This window comes from Schistocerca cancellata, chromosome 9 (assembly GCF_023864275.1).
Source record: "Schistocerca cancellata isolate TAMUIC-IGC-003103 chromosome 9, iqSchCanc2.1, whole genome shotgun sequence".
In the NCBI taxonomy this organism is placed as follows: domain Eukaryota; kingdom Metazoa; phylum Arthropoda; class Insecta; order Orthoptera; family Acrididae; genus Schistocerca; species Schistocerca cancellata.
Window position 1 is genome coordinate 382,162,406 of NC_064634.1, and position 21,940 is coordinate 382,184,345.

Genomic DNA, 21,940 nt, shown 5'->3' on the forward strand with positions numbered 1-21,940 from the left:
TCCTTCGCCTTTTTAATTTGGAAAGTTTCTTGCAGTACTAAGAAAAGCTTTTTGTTACTGAATTTGATTTTTTTCATCTCTGTTTCTGCTGTGGCAGGGTGATAGTTTTCTTGTCGGAGGTGTTCTGCAAACACTGAAAAACTGAAGTCATATTTAAGAGACCTTTTATGCTCTTTACACTTTACTTCAGCAATAGTAATTTAATATAGCTTAATAGCAGTAATTTAGAACTTGTGAACTGCTTACGATGTCGGCAAACAGATTTGTGGCTAAAACGACATTGTCAGGGAGGTTCAAATGGCTCTGAGCACTATGGGACTCAACATCTGAGGTCATCAGTCCCCTAGAACTTAGAACTACTTAAACCTAACTAACCTAAGGACATCACACACACCCATGCCCGAGGCAGGATTCGAACCTGCGACAGTAGTAGCCCCGCGGTTCCGGACTGCAGCGTCAGAACCGCACGGCCACCGCGGCCGGCTTGTCACGGAGGCTAAGGAATGTTCTCTAAAGTAAAGCGAAATATGTTTTTCGGTGAGACTTTTATTACTATCGCAAAAGACGGTGTATTCCCATATTAGTTGTTGGTCTGTAGCTAGGACTGCGGAAGAAATGGCTGAAAACGAAAAAAGACAAGAACTTACTGAAGACGGACAAGTAGATAAGAGAGAGAGAGAGAGAGAGAGAGAGAGAGAGAAATTTTATTTCAGAAGGAAAAAGTTCCACATGAAAAGTAACGAGAGGTGTTATACAAACAAACTTTGCAAACTTTGTGAATCGAGAAATTACTGAAGTAGATAAAAGGCAGAAGCTTTGTCTCTGGAGGAAAGAGTTCCACCTGAAAAATAACGAGTGGTACCACAGAAACAAACTCTGTGAATACTGATGCGCAGGGTTCACGGAAATAGAAAGCAGAGCTTGCATTGCTATCGTCTGCAGGAGCAGCGAAACGGACTTGCAGCTCGTGCTGCGGCGACAAACGCCGGCCCACTTGTTGCCAGTCTCACTTAATGCGGTGGGCACGGAGTGTTCCGCCGAGGCGCTCGCTCGTTCGCGCCGCTCTCGTCGGTAACAAAGCGTCAATTAGCGGCAGCCGTCGCTGCGCTAAACGCGGAAGGCAGCTCGTCCCTCCGGGGAAGAGCTCATCAGTGGCCGATTAGCTCCTTTCCAGTATCTACGCTAGTACAGCGGAACTTAAATACCTTCATACAGGGTGTTTCAAAAATGACCGGTATATTTGAAACGGCAATAAAAACTAAACGAGCAGCGATAGGAATACACCGTTTGTTGCAATATGCTTGGGACAACAGTACATTTTCAGGCGGACAAACTTTCGAAATTACAGTAGTTACAATTTTCAACAACAGATGGCGCTGCAAGTGATGTGAAAGATATAGAAGACAACGCAGTCTGTGGGTGCGCCATTCTGTACGTCGTCTTTCTGCTGTAAGCGTGTGCTGTTCACAACGTGCAAGTGTGCTGTAGACAACATGGTTTATTCCTTAGAACAGAGGATTTTTCTGGTGTTGGAATTCCACCGCCTAGAACACAGTGTTGTTGCAACAAGACGAAGTTTTCAACGGAGGTTTAATGTAACCAAAGGACCGAAAAGCGATACAATAAAGGATCTGTTTGAAAAATTTCAACGGACTGGGAACGTGACGGATGAACGTGCTGGAAAGGTAGGGTGACCGCGTACGGCAACCACAGAGGGCAACGCGCAGCTAGTGCAGCAGGTGATCCGACAGCAGCCTCGGGTTTCCGTTCGCCGTGTTGCAGCTGCGGTCCAAATGACGCCAACGTCCACGTATCGTCTCATGCGCCAGAGTTTACACCTCTATCCATACAAAATTCAAACGCGGCAACCCTTCAGCGCCGCTACCATTGCTGCACGAGAGACATTCGCTAACGATATAGTGCACAGGATTGATGACAGCGATATGCATGTGGGCAGCATTTGGTTTACTGACGAAGCTTATTTTTACCTGGACAGCTTCGTCAATAAACAGAACTCGCGCATATGGGGAACCGAAAAGCCCCATGTTGCAGTCCCAGCGTCCCTGCATCCTCAAAAAGTACTGGTCTGGGCCGCCATTTCTTCCGAAGGAATCATTGGCCCATTTTTCAGATCCGAAACGATTACTGCATCACGCTCTCTGGACATTCTTCGTGAATTTGTGGCGGTACAAACTGCCTTGGACGACACTGCGAACACCTCGTGGTTTATGCAAGATGGTGCCCGGCCACATCGCACGGCCGACGTCTTGAATTTCCTGAATGAATATTTCGATGATCGTGTGATTGCTTTGGGCTATCCGAAACATACAGGAGGCGCGCGTGGATTGGCCTCCCTATTCGCCAGACATGAACCTCTGTGACTTCTTTCTGTGGGGACACTTGAAAGACCAGGTTGTTGTCCCAAGCATATTGCAACAAACGGTGTATTTCTATCGCTGCTCGTTTAGTTTTTATTGCCGTTTCAAATATACCGGTCATTTTTGAAACACCCTGTATACACGTGGGAGTAATAGCTGAAATTGCATATCTCTCAACTGTTCTGATTATTATGTACGTGGACAAAAGTAGTCTCGTAGAGCAGTCCTTTGTTTTTATTTCAGTTAACAACGCAGCTCGTGGTCTCGCGGTAGCGTTCTCGCTTCCCGAGCACGGGGTCCCGGGTTCGATTCCCGGCGGGGTCAGGGATTTTTCCTGCCTCGAGATGACTGGGTGTTGTTGTGTCGTCATCATCATCATTATTCATCCCCATTATGGTCGGAGGAAGGCAATGGCAAACCACCTCCACTAGGACCTTGCCTAGTAAGGCGGCGCGGGTCTCCCGCGTCGCTCCCCTACGCTCTGTAAAGGAGTATGGGACTCATCATCATCATCATCATCATCGACGCTAAGGTGGTTGTTGTTGTTGTGGTCTTCACTCCTAAGGCCGTCGGCACACGGGACGAGGCAGCTAACGTTGACGTGCATGCACACGAGATGTCCAACGCCACGACACGCAGCGCAGTCTGCCCACGGGACGATCTAGTTACCGCCATTTTTCGCTTTCAGCGCCCTCCAGCGGTAGTTGTCGGCTTTGTTTCGCTCGCCAACAATACAGTTTGTTCACGTAAATGGACGCGCGTAAAATTCCTAAGTTAGCTCTAACAAAACGCACATTTTTTCCTTGTCCATAAGCTAGTTAAGGAAGTCCCATAACCTTCTGGGAAACGCGAAGATGAAAAGAAAGGAAGAAAGGTGCAACCGGACTCGGGCCGTACACCAAAAGTGCGGCTGGTTCCTGATATAGCGCCTCTACTCACTGCACTAGGCTGTAACTTCGTTTTGAACAACTTGTATTTTATATTCTAGTCTTCCACTGGCTTTTATCGTCGAAATGTTGTTAAATTACATTTAACTACAACAAATCGTGACAAGAATAGTACGTGTTTCATGATTCTTCAGCGTACCGTTGCGTTAAGGAGGGGAGTATGCGGAGTTGCAATAGCTCGAGAAAAAGCCTTATAAAGTCCAACGTTTTCAAGGCAACTAAATTTGGCACAGTTGTTAAGGAATCTTATATGGATCCACAGATACATTTTCATGCTTACTGAAGTTATACGTTCTTAATTATAAAAAACTGAAGTTTTTTCAGAAATGTAAGCACAAACGCTCCTTTTTTGAAAAATCTGTCAGAAGTAAATTAATCTATTTTCGCACAAAGTTTGGAATACTATTACAAATATCTGTGTAACAGAATATTGATACCTTTTTTTTTTTTTGCTCGATTTTTACAGCTCTTCAAATTTCTTGCAAAAAAATATGCGAAATCTTAGAGCTTTTCTGTTACATAAACGCCGTACTGTTGTAGTACATGTAAATTCGTCCCACCGAATGTTTCACTGTAGTATTGACTAATTGCATACAAAATTTAAGTACTATAATGTGAGTGGTTTGTGAGGAAAAGGTACATAAAGTTGCCAGAATGTAAGTTACGAGAAACCTGAATCAAAGATTTGTTTGTTTTAGGTCTTACTTTATCTGGGTGAACTAGTGCAAACCATGGATTCTCTTCTTTATTCTTAACCAGTCTTTTCTTTGCTTGTCCTCTTAGGTTAAGCTGATTTCCAAACTGAGCAACAATAATGTCAGTTGCATCAATACTCCTGTAATCGAGTTCCTTCAATACCGATAGTGTGAAATCTCCTGGATCAAATACTAGCCCCTGTGGAGTCTGTAGTTTGCCAAGATTAGCATAGTTACAAATTAAACAAGCGTCATACGCTGCAACTTCATCAGCAGTTATGGAAAAAAAAGGTTGTCTTGGAGCATGGTTTTCTTGTCGGAGAGTTGTAAGCTTCATTAGGATTTTGAGTTTTTCCATGCAGACGCTTTTGTAGTAGAAGTTCTGACTCTCCTTAACACCGAAATGTTCCCCACATTGTGACTGCATAAAAATGGAAGAAAACACCACAGTAATAAATAATATGAGGAAATACAGAGCAACAGAAGGGCGTGGCCCCCTACAAGCTTTTGTGAACTATTATTTTTATCACAGTTAGAAGCGGAATTGGGATGTAATAGTCAGGAATTGAAATTTCAGTACCACCAAATAAAAAAAATTCATAATTTTGGTCGCTTTTGCTTACGTCGCCCCTTGAAACGGTTTATTCTGATAACACTATAATAACCAAATACGACAATTCTTCAACAGTCACAAAACGTTTCCCGGCGATTTATTACGACAAATCGTGCCAAGAACGATTCGTTCTCGAGACATTCAATGTGCTGGTGCTTAACAACAGTATATATTCATCGCGGGTCAGGTATTAACATAAAACCCACCGAATATTTGCTTCAACCATACATGAGAATTACAATATGATGTCTTGCTCTCTGCGGGTCTCGAGCTTTCTGCTTGTGATGTAGGGAGGCCGTTCGGAGTGGCCGAGCGATTCTAGGCGCTACAGTCTGGAACCACTCGACCGCTACGGTCGCAGGTTCGAATCCTGCCTCGGGCATGGATGTGTGTGATGTCCTTAGGTTAGTTAGGTTTAAGTACTTCTGAGTTCTAGGGGACTGATGACCTCAGAAGTTAAGTACCATAGTGCTCAGAGCCATTTGAACCTTTTTTTTTGTGATGTAAGGAGCGTTCTTGCTTCCTACTGGTTCTACTTTTTGTGACACTTCGCCGAAATATCGCATAATTTATTTTATGTTTCACGTGACGAAATGGCTACTCAATAGAAATAGCAGAAGTGACGTCACAAAACTCTTAGAGAGTCACGTCAAAGTTGGCTACTTAGTGCCGTGTGCCGACGGCTGAAGGATGGCTTGATGCAGCCGTCCACGCTAGTATATCTTGCCAAGGCTCTTCATCTCTGTGTAACTACCGCAACGTACATCCATTTGCACCTCCTTACTGTACTCAAGCCTTCGTCTCCCTCTACAATAATTATACCCCTTCCTTTCTCCGCCCTCCGCTTCCTTCTGCGGTGTCGACGGTGTCTTCACTGACGGCACTCGGCGCAACGCACGCCGCTCTCGCCTCCACTGAAGAAACACCTAAACCGGCCACCGCTACTAGAGAGGGTGAGGTCGGGTGAGCCGGCCAGTCTGTGGACGGTTTTAGGCGGTTTCCTATCTGCCTCGGCGAATGTGGGATGGTTCCCCTTATTCCGCCTCAGCGACACTATGTCGGCGATTGCTGCGCAAACGAGTTCTCCACATACGCGTACTTCACCATTACTGTACTACGCAAACATAGGTGTTACATTCGTCTGGTGTGAGACGTACCCTGGGGAGGGGGTTGAGGAGTCCACCGGGGGCCGAACCGCAAAATAAACCTGAAAGAGTGGTTCGGTGTGGGGCGGTGGATGGGTGAAGTGGACTGCGGTACTCGGCGTGGGGTTGTGGACCACTGTGGCTGCATCGGGGACGGAGGCTCTCCGTCTTTTCTAGGTCCCGGTTAACATACAATACAATGCAATACTATGGAGGGTTCGCCGGATACCACCAGAGGGCGTCAAATTCGCATCAAAAAAATGGTTCAAATGGCTCTGAGCACTATGGGACTTAACTTCTGAGGTCATCAGTCCCCTAGAACTTAGAACTACTTAAACCTAACTAACCTAAGGACATCACACACATCCATGCCCGAGGTAGGATTCGAACCTGCGATCGTAGCGGTCACGCGGTTCCAGACTGAAGCGCCTAGAACCGCACGGCCACATCGGCCGGCAAATTCGCATCACCTCACTGCCTGTGTGATTGGTCCACGCGCCTTGTTAACCCTTTGACCCCCGACAATACAAACAAAAATTTAATTTTAAAACATTTCATAAAATTTACCTTCGTCATCATAGTAAGCAATGAATACAATAAGACATTGGCAAAAAATGAACAATGAATTTTTGAATGTTGGGCTCCATAAGGATTCCCTTTCTGTGCAGCGACGGTGGAATATAAAATTATAAATAACGTAGCAAACAGTCCTTGGCTGATTTCTATCATGATAGAACTACTTCTACTCATGGTACGTATCGATTACAAAAATGCACCGATGATGACTGACGTCAGGCGAAATCTATTTGCAACAGGTTAAATAAATTACGTTTCCGTGACTAGTTCCTATATTCTTTATAATTATAAACAATGAATTGTTTTAAGGGGATGTGAATAAAATCGGTCAAAAACGTTAAATTTGTTTTCCACCAGGTAGTTCTGTAGCATGCTAAAAAAAAAGTTTCCAATTTTCGGTGTTTAATTCGGGCTACTAGTGATATAAAAGCCATCTTGTTTCAACCAGTGCAAAGTGCCACTCAAGACTCTGTCCTTGTTTGCGATATTTTATTATTTTCTACCATCAGAGAAGACATCTGTAGAGTATGTGAGGGTCTGAGCCCACTTACGATGGGATTAATTACGATTTATTAAAGAAATGTAAACATGGTTTGACACAAAACGCAAATGAAAGCCTTAAAAACCTCGCCCAAAGACAACATTTTGACCAACTACTATTGTTAAAATTTGCTAATATCATGTCTGCCTGGTGTTCAATGATTGCAACACTAGAGGAATTGGAAACATTATCAAACTAGGATTTGATGTATTTTGCTTCGCTGAAAACCTACTGAAGAAGATTGATGATGTGAGTATTACTAATGCTGAAGTGTCATTGAAGGGTATTGCCAAAAGGGTACGCCAGAAGAATCACACTGAAAGAAAACATTCACATGGAGACCAGAAAAACCAAATGTGTGGTTATGGCCAACATTAACATACTTGTTTCTGGCATAAATGAACACAGCTTCTTGTGGTACAAAATTTTACAAAGTGCGTCAGTTTCAAATTTATTTAAATTTCTGTAAAATAAAAATTGCTACTTATCATTTAAAGAATTGTTGCGAGAATTTTAAGAGTGAACTGACAAAAGTAACACAGGTTTGTTTATTTAATCACTAAGAATAATCTACCACTGCTCATATGCCACACATCACGCCGGTAAATACCAAATGACGCCTCTCTTGGTGTAAGAAGCGTAAACACTGGACCATTTAACAGTGGAAAAACGTTGTGTGTAGTGACGAATCACGGTACACAATGTGGTGATCCGATGGCAGGGTGTGGGTGTGGCGAATGCCAAGTGAACATCATCTGCCAGCGTGTGTAGTGCCAAGAGTAGAATTCGGAGGCGGTGGTGTTATGGTGCGGTCGTGTTTTGCTTAGAAGGGGGCTTGCACCCCTTGTTGTTTGGCGTGGCACTATCACAGCACTGGCCTACATTGATGTTTTAACTACTTTCTTGCTTCCAACTGTTGAACAGCAATTCGGGGATTGTGTTTGCATCTTTCAACACGATCGAGCAGCTGTTCATAATGCACGGCCTGTGGCGGAGTGGTTACACGACAGTAACGTCCCTGTAATGGACTGACCTGCACAGAGTCCTGACCTGAATCCTGTAGAACATTTTTGGGATGTTTTGGAACGCCGAATTCGTGCCAGGCCTCACCGACCGACATCGATTCTCTCCTCAGTGCAGCACTCCGTGAGTGGGCTGCCATTCCCCAAGAAACCTTCCAGCACCTGATTGAACGTATGCCTGCGAGAGTGGAAGCTGTCATCGAGGCTAAGGGAGGGCCAACATCACAGTGAATTCCTGCATTACCGATGCAGGGTGCCACGAACTTGTAAGTCATTTTGAGCCACGTGGCCGGATACTTTTGATCACATAGTGTATTTGTAATGATTCTTCATACGTTTGAAGGAATACAAGTTCAGTAAATCTTCTGTTTACTGTTATAACTTGTTCGCTAATCGCTAATCATTTCTGCTCCTGTCACGTTTTCCTACAGCGACAGTTGCTGCACCACGCTGTAGCCCATCTCTCCTTACCATTGTGTACAAAGTAGTACACTATAGTTACCGTTTGCAACAACAAAACCGGGAGAGAGATCATAAAATTCGTAGCTTTTCGCGAACGTAGCAAATGGTCTAGTTATGTAGGTCTCTCTTGATGAAGTGTTGTAATCTCATGCTGATCTAACTATTCGCAGCTTCAGTCAATGTTGTTTTTCCGCAGGCACGCTGCAGTTCTGTACTCGGAGTCCAGAGTTATATGACAAGCTGCTACAGAAATAACTGATGTTGTACGTCCAAGTACTATACAGACTGCTGAGCATTCTGTCCTCGCTGTAGTTCCGACTGTGGTTACAGGTATAGGTGCAGTGCGAGCGCGACGGTGTATTGCACTTCGCAAGGCCGCTTTCCCCCGCTGGTTGCTTTGTTATGCATGAGATGGCAGCCGCCCGCTGGGTACCGACAAAGGAAAATAACGCCCCATCCCACTTTGCTCCAAGATTCAACTCTCTCTGTCTTCGGTTACGTTTACGGCCTCCAGGGTAATAGAGAAGCGCCGGCAGAATAACATGAACACACATCGATCTTCCGCTTCAGACGATAGCAGTAGCGAGGTTTCTCAAAGTCTACAAAACGAGATTTATTTGTCGACTTGAAGAACGCATGAAAAGTTCTTCTATTGCTTTATAGACAATTGTGAGCTCTCGAGGAGTGGCAGAGAACAGTTTGTCGCCTCACTGACAACATTGTAATATACTGATCATCAAGACATTATGACCAATTCTCGACACGACGCTGGATTTCATCTGGTGGCCTAGCGGGCACGTGACAAGGTAACAAAAGTATGTAAGCAGAGTGGACACGAACGGGAGATCACCCTACCAAAGTTAAGGGCCGCAACTGGGGAAATCCATTAAGGTAAGGTACTTCGACAAAGGGCAAATTATTATTACGCAGCGCCTGTGAACAAATACCTCCAAAACGGCGAAGCTGGTAGAATGTTCACGTGCTACTGTCGTGAGCGTCTACGGAAAGAGGTGGGACGACAGTGAAACTAGCTCTAGGCGCTGAATGATTGAATGCCTACGACTCTTCACAGAACGTGGAGTTCTGAGGCTTGTCTGCTCTGTAAAGTAGGATTGATGGTGATTTGTGGCACCTATGCCGAAAGGGCACAATGCTGGTTCACGCACAAGTGTTTCATCGTACATTGTTGATGTCCAAATATCTTCAATATCTGCTTAGTTTCAATGCATGAACATTGTATACTGATGAGCCAAAACCTTACGACAACCTGCTAAATAACTTGTTTGTCCGTCTTTGAAACGAAATAAACCACTGGTTCTGCGTATCTGTTCCGCAGCAGACCACCCTTACGTGTTCACATGTTGACCTAACGACATCGCCAGTTACGATTGCAGTGGGCACAAGTCTATCGAGATTCGACAGTCGACCAATAGAAACGTGTCGGCTCTTCGGGTGCGTCACATTTCTGCTAGACTAGGCCGATGGTCGTCTCAACAAACGCCGTCATCGGTGGCCCGAAACGTGCAGCGCGTCAGGGACTCAGCCTCGTGGGAGCAGTATTTGCTGCCGGGGATATTCTTCTGCGTTTGCATGGAACCTGCAGCAGTACTCGAAGACAAGCTCACACCTGCGAACCATTTGCATCCTTTCATGCTTGATGTTTTCCCCGACAATGATGTCATCTTTCAGCAGTATAACTGTCCGTGTCTCAAAGCCAGGACCGTGCTGCAGTGGTTTGAAGAGCGTTATAGTGAACTCTGTTGATGTCTCAGCGACCATTATTAGCCTGATGTAATTCTAATTCCGGATCGCTATCGGGCACAATCAACGCGTACGCAAATCAGCGGCCCGTTATCTACACGAATTTTATGATTTGTGAGTAGACATCTAAACCCACACACCTCCAGAGACCTACCAACGAACTGTCGGAACCCTGATACGCAGAACCAGTGATTTATTTCGTTTCAAAGACGGACAAGCAAGTTATTTAGCAGGTTGTCGTAAGGTTTTGGCTCATCAGTATACAATGTTCCATGCTTTGAAACTAAGCAGATATTTCAGTCTGCATTCCATAAATTGTTTCACTCCTGCACTGATTATTTCATTTTTTCGCATTCTAGTTATGGCAGCTAGAAACAGGGACAACTGTAGTCTCAGTACGAGGTGCATTCAAGTTCTAAGGCCTCCGATTTTTTTTGTAATTAACTACTCACCCGAAATCGATGAAACTGGCGTTACTTCTCGACGTAATCGCCCTGCAGACGTACACATTTTTCACAACGCTGAGGCCATGATTCCATGGCAGCGGCGAAGGCTTCTTTAGGAGTCTGTTTTGACTACTTGAAAATCGCTGAGGCAATAGCAGCACGGCTGGTGAATGTGCGGCCACGGAGAGTGTCTTTCATTGTTGGAAAAAGCCAAAAGTCACTAGGAGCCAGGTCAGGTGAGTAGGGAGCATGAGGAATCACTTCAAAGTTGTTATCACGAAGAAACTGTTGCGTAACGTTAGCTCGATGTGCGAGTGCGTCGTCTTGGTGAAACAGCCCTTCCCGGACGTTTTTGTTGCAGTGCAGGAAGGAATTTGTTCTTCAAAACATTTTCGTAGGATGCACCTGTTACCGTAGTCACTAATCGCTTTTGCTCTTCGACTCTCTCATGAAATTACAGGGAGAGGTATACTGATCAGTCAGAACATAGCCGGTATGTCCACCAGTTACTGTTTTATTTTTTGTTGTATGTTTAATCTAACATAAGACAACACGTTTCGAACATGTTCTGTTCATCTTCAGGCGTTTATAAATACATACATACAGAGAAATGTTACTTAAAAATAAACCATCTTAAACTAGATTAACCATGCCATTCCCATTCCATTGGCTAAACTAGATTAACCGTTCGTCGATGGGGATGAAATGATGATGATTAGGGCAGCACAACACCCAGTCCCTCAGCGGAATGAGGTATGATTTGTTTAGAGGCCATCCACCATATCGAAAGACTTGCACATCGGGAGGCCCTGGTCACACGACATTTACATTAACATTATGCCCAACTACGTCGAGATTTAAAGCCGGTCAGTACGTTAAAGTTTAACCTGTGAGTTCATAAGATACTATGAACCCCCAGTTTTAGTGTCCCGAAAATACCCTCCTTTATTTTAAATCTGACCCATAACAACGCTATCTGACAAATATTACTTTCTGTCATACAGTGACCAGGAACTTCCTCATAGCGCAGAGGTATTTAAAATAAGTTAAACTAAAATAAATTTTAACTAAAACGCTTACAACAGATCCTATGTAGGTACTCCCTAACTTTGCTAATGAATCACTCTTTGTAGAATGATTCTTGAAATGTAGCCGGGCGGAGTGGCCGTGCGGTTCTAGGCGCTACAGTCTGGAGCCGAGCGACCGCTACTGTCGCAGGTTCGAATCCTGCCTCGGGCATGGATGTGTGTGATGTCCTTAGGATAGTTAGGTTTAAGTAGTTCTAAGTTCTAGGCGACTGATGACCTCAGAAGTTAAGTCGCATAGTGCTCAGAGCCATTTGAACCATATTGAAATGTAAACGGACTTGCAATGGTATCCTACAACACGTAATAATTGAAATTACCTCGAATGGTAGCAAAATATCGACCTCTGTATCACTGGAAACATGTGTTTTAAAGTCTACATGTCTTGTTAGTTGAAAATTTCATTCCCTTCCGTCTTGAAATATTATGATATTGAATGTAGTTCTCTCGTGAGTGAGGTTCCCTGGTGAGCACACTCGAGGAAGTGAATAAAGACATGAGGGGCTGAAAATAACGTGGTCAGAGTCGCAAATTATGTGAATTCTGGACAAGCAGGCTTATATTGTGCGTAAAACGAATACAAAGTTACATGCAGTTGCCTTTGAACATGTGCATTTCTAAAGCGTCGACTGCACACCGACCAGCGCAGCTCTGTGAAACCACATCAAGAAGGCGCTGACTCGCACGCCGCCACACCTCCGGGAAGACAAGAGTTCAGCGCCCCCTGTCAACGTTGACTTAACCAGCCGCCTGCCGCTCGTCCGGACCAGTTCGGTCGCAGACATCGAGAGCATCAGTGCTGAGTAAAAGGAAGACGATACTTAGCCTGCGTTCTGCGAGTAGTAATAGTGTGTAAAAGTAATTGCACGTGGGAGGTACAGGAAGTACATCAAGCCGCCTCATAAGGAGAAGTTAAGTTAGGTTTCTTTCCTTTTTAGAAATAAAGTGTTCACTAATCTGCAAGTGTAACGTACAGATCATTTTGGATTCCTGTCATCGATCATCACAACTTCTCTGCTTCCTTGTTTGCGTCGGCGCTGACTCCTACAGTAGCCGATACAACAGAATGGTCCACATGGGTTTACGTATCGCACATTTACAAAGATGTAAATATAATGCTATATTCATATATTATTTAATGAGTAAAAGTAATGAAATAAACCACTTGCAAACCCGGGTGACTGAACAGAAAATATACCTTACGTTGATTCGCATGTGCTGATGTTATTCAATCTGTATATTGAGCAAGCAGTGAAGGAAACAAAAGAAAAATTCGGAGCAGGTATTAAAATCCATGGAGAAGAAATAAAAACTTTGAGGTTCGCCGATGACATTGTAATTTTGTCAGAGACAGCAAAGGACTTGGAAGAGCAGTTGAACGGAATGGATAGTGTCTTGAAAGGAGGATATAAGATGAACATCAACAAAAGCAAAACGAGGATAATGGAATGTAGTCGAATTAAGTCGGGTGATGCTGAGGGAATTAGATTAGGAAATGAGACACTTAAAGTAGTAAAGGAGTTTTGCTATTTGGAGAGCAAAATAACTGATGATGGTCGAAGTAGAGAGGATATAAAATGTAGACTGGCAATGGCAAGGAAAGCATTTCTGAAGAAGAGAAATTTGTTAACATCGAGTATAGATTTAAGTGTCAGGAAGTCGTTTCTGAAAGTATTTGTATGGAGTGTAGCCATGTATGGAAGTGAAACATGGACGATAAATATTTTGGACAAGAAGAGAATAGAAACTTTCGAAATGTGGTGTTACAGAAGAATGCTGATGATTAGATGGGTCGATCACACAACTAATGAGGAAGTGTTGAATAGGATTGGAGAGAAGAGAAGTTTGTGCCATAACTTGACTAGAAGAAGGGATCGGTTGGTAGGACATGTTCTGAGGCATCAAGGGATCACCAGTTTAGTATTGGAGGGCAGCGTGGAGGGTAAAAATCGAAGAGGGAGACCAAGAGATGAATACACTAAGCAGATTCAGAAGGATGTGGGTTGCAGTAGGTACTGGAAGATGAAGAAGCTTGCACAAGATAGAGTAGCATGGAGAGCTGCATCAAACCAGTCTCAGGACTGAAGACCACAACAACAACAACAACAACAACAACAACGATTCGCATGTGTTCAAATCAAGTTGTGAAACCGACAAAGAACTATCATTGCTCACCCCAAATACGTCACCAGAGTATCGCGCGTGAATAAATGTGAAAAACCACGTAACGTCGAATTATGCAAATACCGTAGAAGCAGCAACAATCTCATCCTAATTCTGTACGAAGTCGCTTGAATATGCCCATTTCAGTATCACAAGATAGAACGCATATACTAAATAGTTCCACGCGTCCAAGCAGGAAAAGCAGAGAGTGTTCACGGCAGCAGGCGATAGCAAAGATTCCTTTTCCCCAACCAGCCATTTGGGGCCTTGCTAATAGGGTCTCTGCGCCAAGCAATAAAAATTGCTGGCTAACTCTAGAGCTTAAGCGACTTGATTTTGTGCTACATAGCAGAAACTTTACTCTAGCAAAAGGAAGAGTGAGTGAAGACTCTTTGAGACCTGCAAGTGCTTATCGATAGGCATATGAATAAATAGTGCGGAAGATGTGTATAACAGACGGCTTTCGCGCTGATAATTACGAGGGATATTCAGTAAGTAATGCAACACATTTTTTCCCTGACAGTTTGTTGTCGCGCATCTTGGAATATTCCCGCTTCAGCTCCTATACTTTCATAAAGTTCCCATAAGTGACGGCGCTTTTTGTTGCCTTCAAAATGGCGCTTGCAACGGAGGACCGTTCCAAGCAGACAACTGTCACTGAGTTACTATTGGCGAAAAACAAGAGCAACGCAGATATTTACAGGAATGTCTACAGCGACCTGACAGTGAACAAAAGCATGATGAGTCGCTGGGCAATGCGGCTGTTATCATCGAAACAAGATAGCGCAAGCCTGTCTGATCTCCCGCGTGCCGGCCGGGCGCACACAGTTGTCGCTCCTCCATTGTTGGAACGTGCGGACACTCTCATTGGAGGTGACTGATGGATCGCCATCAAACACCTTATTTCACAACTGGACGCCTACATTGGTAGTGCTGACACATTCGTCCACTAGTTGGGATACTCAAAGGTATGTGCCCACTGGGTTGCTAGTCGCCCAACAGAAGACAATAAAAAGAGACGAGTTTGGCCCAAAGAATGATGCACTCCGTGGAAAACTGTACGTGGATGACGGGGAGGTTGTTGATGCAACAAGACTTTGGGTGCGACGCCGACCAGTAGAGTAGTACCATGCGAGCATATAGGCCCTTCCAGAAAGATGGCGGAGGCCGTCACATTGAACGGAGATCATGTCGAAAAATAGGGTTTTGCAGCCAAAAGAGTGGGTAATAATTTGTTGTATTGGAATCCTAAATAAAACCAACCTGCTTTCAGGAAAAAAGTGTTTAGCATTATACACTTAACGCGTCTCGTAGAAGTTTGTCTATTCCTAGTAGGCGCTTGCTGGCGCTATGAGTTCTTGTTTACGTCGAGTAACGGTGTGTTGTGTTGTGTTGCAGGAGGCGGCGGCTGGACGCCGGCGACCGGCCGGCCGATGAGCGGCGGGCGAGGCCCGCGGGGGCCCGGGGGTGGCGTCGCGGGGGCGGTGGCTGCGGGGGCGGCTGTGGGGGTGGGCCGGCGGCCGCTGCTGCTGCAGCGCTGCCTGGCCATCCAGCTGCACAAGCTGCCCGCCCTGGGGCAGCCGCCGCCGCCGCCGCCTCCACAACCGCCCCCGGCCTCCGCCTCTGAGTTTTGGATGTACGAGAGCGGCTACCTGCTCTTCCAGGTAAGCGACACTACCAAATACGAGGGTTGTAACTTTAATAGTTGCAGCTATTTATTTTCAGTGAAACGTCCCCTTAAAAAAATTAGTGAATTACTGTGATGATAAACCTCTTACATTATTTGATTTTCAAACAGCTGAGCAGAACTGAACGTACTCAGACATTTCGCTCTTTACCTATTCTGATCAACACTAAACTGACACACAATATTTTTAGTGCAACGCAATCTGACTTTCAATAATCCCTACAAAAGAATGGCCCTGACTAACATTAACCTATACCTTTCGCAAATCACTTACCTCATAAAAATCTTCGTTACTCGAACTACTGCAATATAGCGAGCGCCACTACTGCCAGCTAAATGAAAGATTCAAACTACTGAAGGCACTGACTACTGATAGGCATAGTTAGCAAATGGAAGATTTTGATAGAGAACAAACAATATATTTACCTTAATAGTGATCAAAAGTCATAATATATATATAGCAGTTCATGACATCCAGTCTTACAAATATACTGTCTCTGATGGACACACGTCCAGATCATCCGCTCTCAAAACTCCGCCATTTCTCTCCGCACATCCACCACTGCTGGCGGCTCACCTCCAACTGCGCAACGCTACGCGCTGTTAACAGCCAACTGCCCAACACTACAATAGCATATACTCCAACAATGCAAACCAACCACAGCCTTCACACAGCACAGTCAGTGATTTTCATATAGAGCGCTACGTGGCGTTACCAACATAAAAACCTAAACAGCCTACTTACAACAGCTCGTACAAAATAGATACGTGTTTCAAAGCTTTACTGACCTTCAAAGTAGTCACCAGCATTGTTTATAGCCGGCCGCGGTGGCCGTGCAGTTCTAGGCACTTCAGTCCGGAACCGCGTGACTGCTACGGTCGCAGGTTCGAATCCTGCCTCGGGCATGGATGTGTGTGATGTCCTTAGGTTAGCTAGGTTTAAGTAGTACTAAGTTCTAGGGGACTGATGATCTCAGATGTTGAGTCCCATAGTGCTCAGAGCCATTTGAACCATTGTGTATAACCAGTTGCCAGCGATGTGGAAGTCGTGGGCTTCTCTTAGCAGGGCCAGTTTTGTTCACAGTTCGAATGGGGCGGTCTATTGCCAGTCGAGTTTGTAGCAGTTCTGAAGCGAATGCCGTGAAGTATTTCCTTCAGTTTAGAAACCGAGTTGAACTTACGAGGGCTTAAGTCAGGCTAGTGCAGTAGGTGGTATAGCACTTAGCAGCTCCATCAGTCAAACAAATCAGTAACAGCTTGCACTATACGTGCATGAGCATTGTCCTGCAAAATGATGGTCAGGTCCTGCACAAAGTGTAATCACTTGTGTCTCTATGCTGTTCATTTTTGGAACACAACCTACGACCAGCTTAGTGACGGAAGTGATTACACTTTGTGCCGGACCTGACCATCATTTTGCATAACAATGCTCAAGCACGTACAGTGGTAGCTGTTACTGATTTGTTTGACTGATGGGGCTGCTAAGTGCTATGCCACCTACGGCACTCACCTGACTTAAGCCCTCGTTAGTTTAACTCGATTTCTAAACTGAAGGAAACACTTCACGGCATTCGCTTCAGAACTACTACAAATTCACCGGGCAATACACCGCGCCGCTCGAACTGTCAAAACAACTGGCACTGCTAAAGTGCGCGTCGTTTATGACGGCGGCCGAGTTTAGGTTCGTTCTGCGCATCTGACGTCACAAAACACAGTCAGCCAATGAACAGAGAACGACGTTGCCAGAGCTCGACTGCAGTGCAGAGCATGGACGAGTGTCTTCAGTTTTAGAAACGTTCAGTCATAAATAAAGTAATTGAACGAAAGCAGTGTCTTGATAGCAGACTTTCTTTTATAGAAAGTTTGGAAAAAGCATTCTTTATACCAATTGCTTCATATTCTATTAACTAATTAAACCAAACAAGCAATAGGCCTCCTAATTCAGGCGATAGCAAGGAAAAGTATTTGTATCATTTTCACTAACAGCTTTTTCGCAATAAAGAACAGCAGTAATTGTTTATTTCCTTTTGTACTTCGACGAAACGTGAGTAATTCATAGTCATGCAAACAGTGTTTGTCGGTATTTTGCGTGATATTTTAAAGTCCTCTGGGAGATGTATTGATCGATGAGCTACGATAGCGTCATGGTGAAAGTGTATGCCTGCTAAGTCGAAGGTTGTGAGTTCAAACCTTGTTCGGTGTTTAATATTTTTTTTTATTTAAAAACAATATCAAAGTGTATTACTTCATGAATTTTATTCGTTTGAATGCAATTTTTTGAAATTTCTAGTGGCAACTAAAATCGACCATATGGAAAGTATACGCTATGGATTTTTACCTCTGCAAACTCTTCAAATGATTTACTTCATCTAATGCTGCACAATAACTGCGTTGAACTTCGAAACAAAATTAAGTCATTTATGGGGGGAAGGTATCAGTCAAGACGATGTGCAAAAATAAAATTTTTGGGCCAAATAGTTTTTGTGAAATCGAATGATAAAGTGTGTCAAAGCAGTCGAAACACCTTGTGTCTGCACAGACGAGCAGTGCAATGATAAAATAGCGCACATCGCGGAATGCGGGGAGCACGTCTCTGTTGCAGCAAAAGGGTTAATGCGGCCGTGGTGGCTTTATTTCATAAACTGCGCGCTCCCCCCTAAACGCTCTTAACGCGTACAACTGGCAACGCAACAATCTCCCGCGTCTGGGCGGGCATGCGCGAACCGCCAAGATAAAAGAACTGAATTATAGGAGTATCCTACGACTTCCACATCGCTGGCGACGGGTTATACTCAATGCTGGTGGCTACTTTGAAAGTCAGTATACCATGAACAATTTCTTCCAGAACCTTTGTCTCTCATTATCAGATGGTATGTAATAAAAGGAAACAGGTGTAAGATATGCACATTGATGAGCCAAAACACTTTGACCATCTGTTTTAGTAACTTGTTCGTCCGTCTTTGGAACGAAATACAGCACTGATTGTGCTTTCAGGGATCCGACAGTTTATTAGTAGGGTGGTGGAGGTGTGTGGCATTAGATGTCAACGAACGCACTAGTCATGTAATTCACGGAAATGACGTGCCGCTGTTTTACGTATGCGGTGATAGCGTCAGATAGGGACCATAATGGGTTCCGCAGGATTTACACCAGGCGAATTTGGTCACTGGGAGATCAACGAGAGTTCACTGTAATGCTCCACAAATTACTGTAACACTGTTCTGGCTACGAGACACGGACATTCATACTGCTGAAAGAAGACACCGCCGCCGGGGAAAACACCAAGAAGCATGAAGCTAGTTCGCAGCTGTCAGGGTGTCTTCGATTACTATAACAGGTACCATGCAAGCGCAGGAGTATATCTCCCATAGCAAAATACTGCTCCCACCAGCTTGTATCCGTGGAGCGCTGCACGTTTCGAGCCGCCGTTCTCGCCAATGTCGGCGTTTGCGGAGACGTCCATTGGCCTAGTGCACCAGACATGCTATTCACCCGAAGAGTCGACACATTTGCATTGATCGAGGGTCGAATCCCGATAGACTTGTGCCCACTGCAATCGTAATTGTCGATGTCGCTGAGCCAACATGTTAAAACGTAAGAGTGGTCTGCTACGGAGCTCCATGGTCAACAACGTACGATGGACGGTGTGGTCAGAAACACTCGGCACTAGCAACATTGTGCCCTTTCGCCCGAGATGCCACAGATCACCATCTATCCTACTTTACAGAGCAGAAAACCCCGGAATCCCACATTCTGTGGAGAGTCGTGGGTGTCTGACCATGTAGCAGCTTCATTGTCCTTCCACCTCTTTCGTAGATTCTCACGACTGTAGCACGTGAACATTCGACCAGTTTCGCCGTTTTCGAGATATTCATTCACAGGCTCTGCGTAACGGTAGCCTGCCCTTTGTCAAAGTCGCTTATCTTGATGGACTACCCCATTTGGAGCCCACATCTTCGCTGGGATGATCCCCCGTTCGCGTCTGCTCCGATTACATACTTTTGGTACCGCGTCACGTACCCGCTACGCCACCAGGCGGCATGCAACGTCGCGATGGGTAGTGGTCATAATGTTTTGGGCCATTAGTGTGTAATATAGAAATATAAAACGCTTTTCCCTATTTTATTGATAATTCCGAATATCGTACATCATTTTACAATGTCTAACGATTTTACAGGGATAAATACTATGAATATGTCTTTATTTTTCTTAAGTCTCCATTGTTAGTCGCAAAATCAGAACTGCCTCTCTAGTGCCTTTACCTTTTCTATATCCAAACTGATCGTGTTTGAACAGAACTTCAATTTTCTTTTCTGTTCTCCTGTATATCATTCTAACTTATTGTATTAGTTACGTGAAACACACCCTCTCCCCTCTCCAGCGTGCAAGCATCGAAAGTACCACTACTACGCTACCGCAAATTTCGTGTCGGGTTGACTGCAACGTGGAGGAGGGTCCGAAAGGTACAAAGCACGTCTTCGGAAGCAGTTAGCTGGTAGCTTGCTGCTGTTGTAGTCAGTCAGAGCGCGCTCTTAGGCTATGCTACGTAGAAAGCCTGGGTCGCTGTTGATGGTGGGATGAGTTGTCACAACTTCTTCACGCAGCACGTCTGGTCCGAAATTTCAACGGTGGGGGAAGCGGCCAGTCTTTTCCATTACTTGTAGAAGTGGCCATCAGCTGTTCTGTAGAAACTGCAGGTTCCCAGACTCCCCCTTAAATAACGTTAACACTAATTCATCCGTGACAACGCTGACTTGCCGCAGTGGTTACACCGGTTCCCGTCAATCACCGAAGCTAAGCGCTGTCGGGCTGGGCTAGCACTTGGATGGGTGACCATCCAGTCTGCCGAGCGCTGTTGGCATGAGGGGTGCTCTCTGTTGTGTTGGCAGAAGAGCCAACACCGTGTTACAACTGGAGGACGAAATGCACGCGTTTTAGCTCACGCAGGCTGGCGTGAGGAGTGAAGAACTATACTGACGCGAGGTCTGGAATAGGACAAGGAATGAGAATTCAGAAGGCGGACGTAATTAGTTTCATACTTAACTTCTATTAATGATGAACATCGCTCTTGACGGTACATGATTCACAATATTATCTGTTAGTAACTGAATATGGCGCCTTGCTAGGTCGTAGCAAATGACGTAGCTGAAGGCTATGCTAAACTGTCGTCTCTGCAAATGAGAGCGTATGCAGACAGTGAACCATCGATAGCAAAGTCGGCTGCACAACTGCAGCGAGTGCTAGGGAGTCTCTCTAGACCTGCCGTGTGGCGACGCTCGGTCTGCAATCACTGATAGTGGCGACAAGCGGGTCCGACGTATACTAACGGACCGCGGCCGATTTAAAGGCTACCACCTAGCAAGTGTGGTGTCTGGCGGTGACACCACACTCTCAGCCATTGTGAGGCAAACTGAAGAGCTACGAGGTGCATTCAAGTTCTAAGGCCTCCGATTTTTTTTCTCCGGACTGGAAAGAGATAGAAACATGCGCATTGTTTTAAAATGAGGCCGCGTTCATTGTCAATACGTCCCAGAGATGGCAGCACTGTACAGCAGATGGAATTTTACCGCCAGCGGCGAGAATGAGAACTGTTTTAAATACTTAAAATGGCGAAGTTTTCCTTACTTGAACAGCGTGCAATCATTCGTTTTCTGAATTTGCGTGGTGTGAAACCTATTGAAATTCATCGACAGTTGAAGGAGACATGTGGTGATGGAGTTATGGATGTGTCGAAAGTGCGTTCGTGGGTGCGACAGTTTAATGAAGGCAGAACATCGTGTGACAACAAACCGAAAGAACCTCGGGCTCGCACAAGCCGGTCTGACGACATGATCGAGAAAGTGGAGAGAATTGTTTTGGGGGATCTCCGAATGACTGTTGAACAGATCGCCTCCAGAGTTGGCATTTCTGTGGGTTCTGTGCACACAATCCTGCATGACGACCTGAAAATGCGAAAAGTGTCATCCAGGTGGGTGCCACGAATGCTGACGGACGACCACACGGCTGCCCGTGTGGCATGTTGCCAAGCAATGTTGACGCGCAACGACAGCATGAATGGGACTTCCTTTTCGTCGGTTGTGACAATGGATGAGACGTGGATGCCATTTTTCAATCCAGAAACAAAGCGCCAGTCAGCTCAATGGAAGCACCCAGATTCACCACCACCAAAAAAATTTCGGGTAACCGCCAGTGCTGAAAAAATGATGGTGTCCATGTTCTGGGACAGCGAGGGCGTAAACCTTACCAAATTCGTTCCAAAGGGCACTACGGTAACAGGTGCATCCTACGAAAATGTTTTGAAAAACAAATTCCTTCCTGCACTGCAACAAGAACGTCCGGGAAGGGGTGCGCGTGTGCTGTTTCACCAAGACAACGCACCCGCACATCGAGCTAACGTTACGCAACAGTTTCTTCGTGAT

General features: G+C 45.1%; 1 protein-coding gene across 1 annotated transcript in view; it reads left to right on the forward strand.

The window, feature by feature from the left end:
• The first annotated feature begins 15,374 nt into the window (after positions 1-15,374).
• The window catches only part of LOC126100462 (mucin-17), a 375,348-nt gene continuing 368,782 nt past the window's right edge, over positions 15,375-21,940 (forward strand). Inside the window, exon 1 of the mRNA XM_049911069.1 lies at positions 15,375-15,498. Coding sequence (XP_049767026.1) covers positions 15,469-15,498 — 30 coding nt within the window. The 5' untranslated portion in view covers positions 15,375-15,468. The remainder of the gene's footprint in view (positions 15,499-21,940) is intronic.